The 9,094-nt window shown below is 42.1% G+C and overlaps 1 protein-coding gene across 1 annotated transcript in view; it reads left to right on the plus strand.

The window, feature by feature from the left end:
* Positions 1-5,901, plus strand: part of LOC102291147 (nephronectin) — a 33,366-nt gene extending 27,465 nt beyond the window's left edge. The window contains exons 6-7 of the mRNA XM_042225998.1: positions 4,315-4,443; positions 5,098-5,901. Coding sequence (XP_042081932.1) covers positions 4,315-4,443; positions 5,098-5,306 — 338 coding nt within the window. The 3' untranslated portion in view covers positions 5,307-5,901. The remainder of the gene's footprint in view (positions 1-4,314; positions 4,444-5,097) is intronic.
* Positions 5,902-9,094: the final 3,193 nt, after the last annotated feature.

Genomic DNA, 9,094 nt, shown 5'->3' on the forward strand with positions numbered 1-9,094 from the left:
GGAGGAGGAAGAACGATCCAAGATCACGCGAAATCGTCAACAATCATAATCCAGTAACTTACTTAGCGAGGTACGAGAACGAATGCCCCTGGATGAGACGAAATGTTTGTCTAAAAGTCAAGGAGATTTTTCATATGACCCATTTCTCGAAACTACAGCATGTGGCTTCAGATACCTGATGTGTCAATTTCCATGTCGACATGGCAATTCTACTTGTGTAAGAAGGGATACATATTGAAAATGTTCCACCATCTGATGTTTAGAATAAACAGAATATCGGTCTCATCTCTGGGGACGTTCTTCGTACCTCGCTAAGTAAGTTAGCTGGATTATGATTGTTGACGATTTCGCGTGATCTTGGATCGTTCGGTTCCTCCGAAGCTCATCCGGGACTTGCTGTCATAGCAACAGAGTCCGTAAGCGTAAACCTGCTCGGGAGCAGGTTTACTTTATGTAAACAGGATTAGATCGCGGCCACGTCAGGTATGTCCGCTTCATTTATACGAAAGCAACAGCGATATTCCACCACTGTTTTCCATAAATAAATAACTTATCAATGTAACTAAAGATAATGCAGACTTGATCCTTTATTGATTTCACACAGATACATACAGGTCATTTCCTAAAAAAAGGGAAATGTACTATTAATCATTCTATTACATGTATGTGATTATTCAGATGTAATTCATATTTCAGAGTAGTAATTGTAAATTACTTCGTGTAATCAAGATGAGAGACCACGGCTATAAAAGCGAAGGTGGATTTGGGAAGCCTGTCGCAGCCATGTCCTGTCCGTATACGCGAGCACCCATTGCGGAAGGTGCAAGATTGATAAGGAGAGTCCTCAGAATTCAGCGTATATTGCGGGATAGACAGGATCCTTTAGCTCAGCGCGACAGTGTGCTCATAGAGAGATATCGATATTCCCGTGAGGGTATTATTTACTTAACCAACTTGTTGACGAGGGGGTGCAGGACCACCACCTGTCTTTTTTTCGCTCTGCCCTTTTCTTGGTTGCTGTTATGAAAACTAAACAGATATTCAGGCAGTACTCTTGTCCAAGAGACAAAAGCAATCATAAGATGATAAATATTACCATTCTGTAGAATACTCTCTGTATTTCACTTTTACTTGTTCCCATGTTCTAGTGGGTCCTGTTGTGGCTCTAATGTGAAAGGGATAAAACATTATGTATAATATAATGCATAGATATGGAAATATAATTGTAGACACCTACCGCCTACTGGTGTTGGCCAGAGGGGCCGATGGCGCGATATGGCAGCCTGGCTACTGCCAGGGACTGTGCAAGTAGCTGCCTCCACCAGTGTGTGAATGTGGAGAGTGAATGAATAGTGGATGTAAAGCGCTTTGGGTGCCTTGAAAGCGCTATATAAACCAATCCATTATTATTATTATTATTATATATTATTTATTTATATAAATCTTACGAGTTTGAATTTGTCAGCAACTTTCTGCCAGCCCTCTCTCCTTGCTTTTGCAGCCTTTGCAGTGTTCTCCTTGCGTTTTAATTAAACTCTGAAACTCCTGAAATCCCTCACTCATAGAGTTCTTGCTCTGCTGCCGAAAATACTGAGCCGCCTCCTTCGACATTTTCGCCGACCAATCAAAGGGTTGCCGATCAATGTTTCTACTATCGATGCGTAGCCCCTTTTACGAGCACCCAGTGATGCTCACATTACTGTCTCCAGCTGTACTAATCGTCAACACAGGTGTGTTCGGGAGAACCGGAATAGCGAGCTCACGGTACGAGGTTTGGTCGCGATGTATTTGATCTTGGATGTAGTAAGCGAGGTACGAAGAACGGACCCTGGACTGCTTTTTATCACTTAAAAATATGTCAAAAAATGAGAAAATTCTCATTTCAAACTGAGAAATTGGTCCATGCATTCATGTTTAGCAGGTTTTGCAAGCTCCTCCAAATTATCAGTAAGTTGACTTCAGCTTGGTCAGAATGCAGCAGCCTTTACAGGTACATGCAAATTTGAACATATTACCTCTGCTTACTTTGTGGGATCCAAGTTCAAAATAGTTTTACCTTTAAAACCCTTCTATTAGTTCATAAAACACTCAATGGTTTGTGCAAATCTTTCAACTATTCCCAGAATTCCCAGATTTTCGTGAGCTGAGGTGCTCTCAGTTGCTGTGGTCCTGGGTTTTTTTCTGCCTGCTGACTTTAGGTTAACTACAACTGTGTCTATATTCAAACCCTCAAAACCTTTTTATTCTCACAGGTCTATACTTAGTTAATGTGTGTGTGCGCGCGCCTGTGTGTGCGTAACATTAAATAGTATTTTATTTCTTTATTTTGTTGTTTTTATTGCCTTTAACCCACAAAGGTGTCATGTTTTATCGTTTATGTTGAGCACATTGAGTTTATGTGTAATCTAACGTGCTATATAAATAAAATTGCCGTTGCTGTTGCTGTTAGTTGTCAATGTGACATTATTCTTGTATATGGGAGAGAGTGGGTTTTTATTTTCCAACTGATGTCTGTCTAAAGAGCTAAAGAGCTTTGATTTATAATCATCAACTTACTATCAGGTCTGAATAAATGCTTAATTAGAACTCATAGATGAATCTATTAGGAAATGTTTGCTCAAAGCTTAAAAATAAAAATAAAGCCTCCACACTCAGTTGAGTGTGATGAAAGCATGCACATTATGTCAACTACCTGCAGCTAAGTTACCAGACATCCACTGATCTGTCCACCCAGTGGTAAAATTAGCCTTTAATAACCTGAAATGAAGGGAATTACCTAAAATGCTGGAGTCCCTCTCGATAACTCCTGACGACTCCTGTCCTGTAATGAAGCGAACCTCGCAGCTGTTAAGGGGCATTCACACACTCTTTGTGGGAGCTAGTCAACTTCAAAGGCAGTGGGAAGTCACTGTTTTTTGTTTTTCTCTCACTGAAATACTGCTCTATTTAAATGACACTGGGACAAATGACAAATAATAATTAAAAAATCTGCAGGTGTTCCTCCTCTTCCTTAAAGTAAGTATGTTACCTAGGAAAGAAATATTTGGTTGTCAGCTTATTAGTTACAGAGACATTTAAAATAATTCAAATATAACACACAAAAAAATCCTTTATCGCTCACAGAGTTGGTGCAAAATATTAGAAATTCCTTTTAGTACTTCTCAAATAATTTTCTGAAGATTCTCTGTTTTTTTTTCAATAGGATCTTATATGCATCAATGAAGCCCTCAGTAAAGATAATGTAGAAGTTCAGCTTGTAAGTGGCAAAAACTGCAGTTCCTTTAGTGGCCACTTGAGGCTGGAAAGAAATGATTTAATCCCTATAAACTCCCATGATAAAATGCCCAATTTTTCAACACTGAAAAGCATATTTACAACCTGGTAGAGGGGGCAAAATCATTTTGGCCTTTGGGGATGGTTTCCCTTCTTCTTTTTACAACTCATCTACCTTGATAATTGAGTTAGGGCTGTGGTTGTGTTGATTGAGAGGTGTCCCATCTAGAATCTGCGAGGCACTTTACCCTCGCATCCATATAAGGTAGCTTCTCCAAAATACCAAACATTAATGATGAAGATTTGAAACTGGTAATCTAAAACCAAATTTGTGACGTAATGTTGGTGATGTCCAGGTTTTATTCAATCTATACCCCGCTTAAAGTGTCATAAACAGGTCGGCTTTAAAAACTAGTTCAGCTCCATAGATCTGTGGTCTTGGTTCACAAACTTTATGATTTTATATTTTCATGAGTGACTTGCAGGGTGTGCCAAAAACCCATACACAGCTTCATGATCCACACCTGAATTTGTATGCGTTTGGGTCATTCCTTGTCTTTTAACAGCGCACCTTTCAAAGCAATGACGTGAGGTCCAGGTACTCATTTGTGTGTTTTAGAAGGTAATTGCTGTTTTGAGCAAAGACAAGAAAGCACCTTGTCCTGGAAAGACTGGGCCGTGTTTGTGTGCACGCGTGTGTGTGTGTGCGTGTGTGTGTGTGGTGTGTGTGTGTGTGTGTGTGGTGTGTGGTGTGTGTGTGTCAGTGGTGTGTTCTTTGCTACATCTGCTTTCACAGAGTCACAATATTGGTCATGTCTTCTTCATGGGGAAAAAATAAGGCGTCATCATCAAACATTAAGGTGAACACACGGTTTAGGCTTAGGGTGAGATTAGGTTTAGAGTTTAGTGTAAATCTCCAGGAAATGAATGTAAGTCAGTGTAAGGTCTTCTGAAGTGATGTATACTGAGCTGTTGTATCCCCCAAAATAACAAAAACTTCAGTGATGTGCAATTCAAACATTTATTTGCGTTGTGTTCCAGATGTAAACGAGTGTCAGCAGGATGTGTGTCCACCACGGCGGACGTGCAAGAACACTTTTGGCAGCTTCGTTTGTGTGTGCAAAGACGGTTTTGTGATGGGGGCGCTGGAGGGCTCCGTTAAATGCCGAGGTGAAAAGCAATGTTGTTGAGCAGACTGTCACGTGTGTATGTGTGCATGTGTGTGTGTGTGTGTGTGTGTTGTGTGTGTGTGGTGTGTGTGTGTGGTGTGTGTGTGTGGTGCTGTGTGTATTTTGTGTTTTTTTTTCTAATTCATAGAATTTTGTTGTCTTCTTGGACTTGAATGGTTGAGAAAATCTGAAATACAGCGAGAGAGCAAAGAAGATATAACATTTCCCACCAAAGTGAAGCCAGAAGTGATATGAATTTTTGAAAATCTCTTTCAAATTGGTTCCATGTCAGCCCCGTAAATGACTAAATGGATCACAGCACCATCCCCACATGTTCTCCTCATCTGCGCTAATTGGCAGAGGAGAGGGATCATGTGAAGATGTGCTTTGGCAGCAGAGAATCCAGAGACCATGTTTATTTGATGAGCACTCGTAGCTCACCCACTCAGCTGTGGGCTCACCCGCAAGCTGTTTTTTTGTTTTCATCTGTGTGATGAACACTGCAAAATTATCTATTAGGCAGGTTTCGAGGAGTCAGTCCCAAAACCTTTTCGCTCTCTTCCCGCTGATCGATAAAACAACTGTAAAGCAGGTCTAGCATACTCGCATGCTGTGAGGCCATTAAACTATTATTTCCTTCTCTTCTTCTCCAAAGATGAGGATGAATGTTTAACCGGGGCTCACCGGTGCAGCCGCCATGCTCGTTGCTTCAACACCGATGGTTCCTACACCTGTCTGTGTTTGGAGGGATTCTTCGGCAACGGACGCACCTGCCAACCCAGGAGAGCCCCGCAGTCCAAGGCTCTCATGTACTTCAACTACAAACTCAGCAAAAGGACCAGACTCCTGCCACCTGCATCTTAGCTCAACTTCCTGCAAACTACATGGGTCAAATAAAAAAGGGCATGCAACATTAAGGAATGATTTAATAAGCAAAAACAACAACATCAACAACAAAAAAACCACACGCACAACTGTAAAAATAGGCAGGAACACTTTGAGCCGACTTGTTTGTTTTTGTTAAGAATTTTCAGCTCAGCTGGAAACTTTTTTTGCATTTTCTTTTTTTTTTTGAAAATATTCACAGCACCATCGGCTGCCTGTGTAGTATCAAGTAGACAAACCCTTCATTTAACAAGTGCACTGCAAAAGGACTGCAATGTGTATACTTTAATAGTATGTTTGAGCCCAAATAACCAGCAGGAAGCTTTAGTGCCGTGACTCATCTCAGAACCTCAGACACACGCCCCTGTTTGTACAACACAGCAAAGCAAAATCATTCATATATCGGGTCTGCATCGCTAGTAATTTATAGATTTTTACCCCCTTTTAATGTAAATTTTCTCATGAAAAAAAGCGGTTTTGTGAGGCTTCAGATTTTGCTAATAAAAGGCTGACCTCTGGTGGATAGATAAGGGAAGATGCTGGATTTGTCCTACCTTCACTGTGAACTCTGAAGAATGCCAGTGAAACAAAATGCTACCAAAGGATGTGTACTTTGTAAGTCTACCATGTGATTATGGATTAATGCGATGTTATTTTTTTTTCTTAATTTCTAATTTTAAAGAAAAACCTGTCCAAACAGATGGTATATAAATGTGATGGACTCGCTTTGGAAGCAGCTAAAGCACAGACTGATGTTTTCCTACCTCACTGTTTATCTTCTGCCCCTCTCCCTCTGTTATGCCACAGGGAATGTTTTTCAGACCCACTAAGTCACACGTGGGGCAGACTACCACACAGCAAGAGAGCACAGACAGGTCAGACCAACCAAATACCAGGAATCCTTGTCTGTCAGCAGCTGTCTGGAAACCTCTTCCTGCTTTCAGAGAGCGCACGAATGGAAATTGAAGTTTGCTTTTTGATGTTTTTCTCAGGTCAATTTCAAGTTTCCTTCCGAATGATTAAGATCGTGACCCTGGGAGAGGGGGTGGGCGGGAGGATTGCAATAGTTGAGGATAATAACTGTAATGATAGGAGATGGTGGTAGAGGGCACTGTGTGTTGTGTCAGGGCCCTCGGTTGTAGTCCCCGAGGCTTTGATGCTCACGGGGAGTCGGGTTTGTAGTGAGAACAAGCAGCTGCTGCCTGCTGAAGGGCCCTGCCACTGACCCTATTCATCCCAACAGCAGGTGTCACATCGAGTCCCCGCCTCAGCCTCGCGCGCACACATTCACACATGTGCCTCCCCTGCGCACACGCGTACGCCCATGTGCAAAATCACAGAGCTTTGTGCGCATTTACGCACACACAGACGAGTGTGTGTGTGTGAGAGAGAGAGAGAGAGTGAGGGGGGGCCTGGAACTACTTACAGAGAACAAAGAAGGAAATCAGGAAAAAATGCAGCCTCTTAGAATAAATCTCACCACAATGCTGAGAAAAATCCCCAACCTCACCCCCAGAAACGCAAGAAAAACCTGGTTTCTCTCTTTCAAAGCACTCAAAAGTGTCTTACAAAAGCAGAAATAGAAAACATTTTAGATAAAAGGATCCAGGCCCCTTTTACTGAAAAGGACCTCACACCAAGTTGTGTGTAATTCCTACCAGAAACTGGTTTATTTACCAAAAAAATAATAAGATTTAATGCCAAGGCACTTAGGCTACAAATAAAGGACAACAAGTAGTGGGTACACTGAAAGGGGAGGGAGGCGAGGGGACGCCGGGGTGGAAATTTTCCTTTTTTCTTGTGCTTGTTATTTTCTGGTCCTCTGTTTACACGACACACAAGATTTCTCATGGAGGGGCAGCAAAAAAAGGGGGGGTGGGGGGGGTGAGCCGTGCAGTATGACCTCGGTGAAATAAAAGGCAACAATAAACACGTCAGAGGAATTTGGACGTGTCTGCGGTGACACAAGCTCTCACAAAACGAGCCCGATTTCACGTACGACGCTGAGGAGCTGCTGCTTGCTGCCTGGCCTCGCCTTATATAAAGCAAAATCAACATTGTTGTCCCGAGAAAGTGAGCAATGATGCTGACAAGTGCACGGAGCCAATGACAATACATTAACGGAGATGCTAGGAACAACCGTGCCACCCAAGTTGCTGAAAGGCCTTTCAAACAGCACCACTGAAGTGTAAAACCACTAAAAACCCCTGTCCTTCCCCTTACTGTCCTTTTCACTTTCGTTTGGAACGAGCCAGTGTTTTCTTATTTTTTTTCTCCACAGCTAAAACTCGCATTGTGTTCCGATTGGACCCATCTCCTCTTACACACACTCGCTGTGAGGAAGAACATAAGGTGGCGTTTCCATGAATGAATTAAAGAACGAAATGCTGACCAATCCCACTCGGGGGTAGAACAAGCCAAAAAGCTTGAACCCTTGGCGTAAAATTATAAATCTTGTTAGGAAGACTTTTCTCGTTTCTTGCCTCTGCCTACAGAAATCCACCCCGGAGTGGAGAAAGTGTGACGGCTCACTGCCTGTGGTAACCTCCCCGGGTTTCTTTCTTTCTTTCTTTCTTTTTATGAATTTGACTGAAATGAGCTGAATATATATTGAGAAAAACGAACGGCTCATTTGTTTCAGTCACATCACAGCAGCCTAACTAACCCATTTAGCCCAGTTTTGACATGGTGATAATTAAAGCTTCCTGTTATCTTAAAGGCAGCAGTGTCCTCTCAGTCACTTTTAAATCACATTATGTGGAGTAAATACTCTCCACTGTGTGACCCCCAGAAGGGCTTTCTTGTCATTCCCATTCATACTAACACAGTCCTGATGAATGTTTTGCTATGTGGTGGGTAATGTGTGTGTGTTTGTGTGTGTGTGTGCATGTGAGGCTGAAGGAAAACCTGATGTGGAAATATCCCCAAGACCTCAAACGTCTTTAAAGTTAACTCCCAGGCACCCTTCATTCTGCACACACCCACACTTCCTCTTTTCTTTGAAATGGATGGAGCTGTAGTGTAACAGTGACCCTAATTCATGTTACAAATCCACATGATGACTTTGAACTCAGTTTTCCTCTCCTTTCTTCTGTCAGCTCCCATTCTCTCCACAGAGTATGTAGGAGAACTGAAACAGCCACATCATAACATGAAAGCAGTCTCAACCTGACCGGAATTCGCTGTGCCTAAATCATTCTTAATATGAGAGCCGAGCAGCCTTGTTCAGAGGATTATCCTCAGTAGAACAGGAAAGATTTCCAGCTAATCTATATTGGAATGCCCACTCTGGAGAAGGTGAGGGGAAGTGGCTGGGACCAGAGGTTTCTTGGAAGCCAACACACTGGGTAGCGAGTAGGGCCCAGCCGCTAAGGAAAGCAGTGTACTTCTGTTCAGCTGCAGCCTGCGTGTCCTCCAGCAGGAGGGAAGCGTTTGTTTTGTTCTGCTGCAGAAGTGATTTGCTCTAATTAATTTAATTATCAACAATTCTGACCATCGTTTAATTCTGTGTTATTCATCAAGCAAACATTGGCCGCTTCCAGCTGCTCATGTGGTATGATCCATTGCTCAACTCTCTTTTGCATCATTGCGATGGTCTGGGGAAAAAAATGTGAGGGTTTGTTTTTATCATTTTATCACAGTTTGTTGGCTATGCTAGCTGTGTTAGCTCTTGACAACAAATATGTACAGATTAATCAGTCACAAAAATAATACTTTATTTTGTTTCACGTTTTCATTTCAATGAAAGCGCTCTGGTTTTAAAAGGT

The sequence above is a fragment of the Haplochromis burtoni genome, unplaced genomic scaffold (assembly GCF_018398535.1).
Source record: "Haplochromis burtoni strain Fernald_Lab_line unplaced genomic scaffold, NCSU_Asbu1 Contig_191, whole genome shotgun sequence".
Classification (NCBI taxonomy): Eukaryota; Metazoa; Chordata; class Actinopteri; order Cichliformes; family Cichlidae; genus Haplochromis; species Haplochromis burtoni.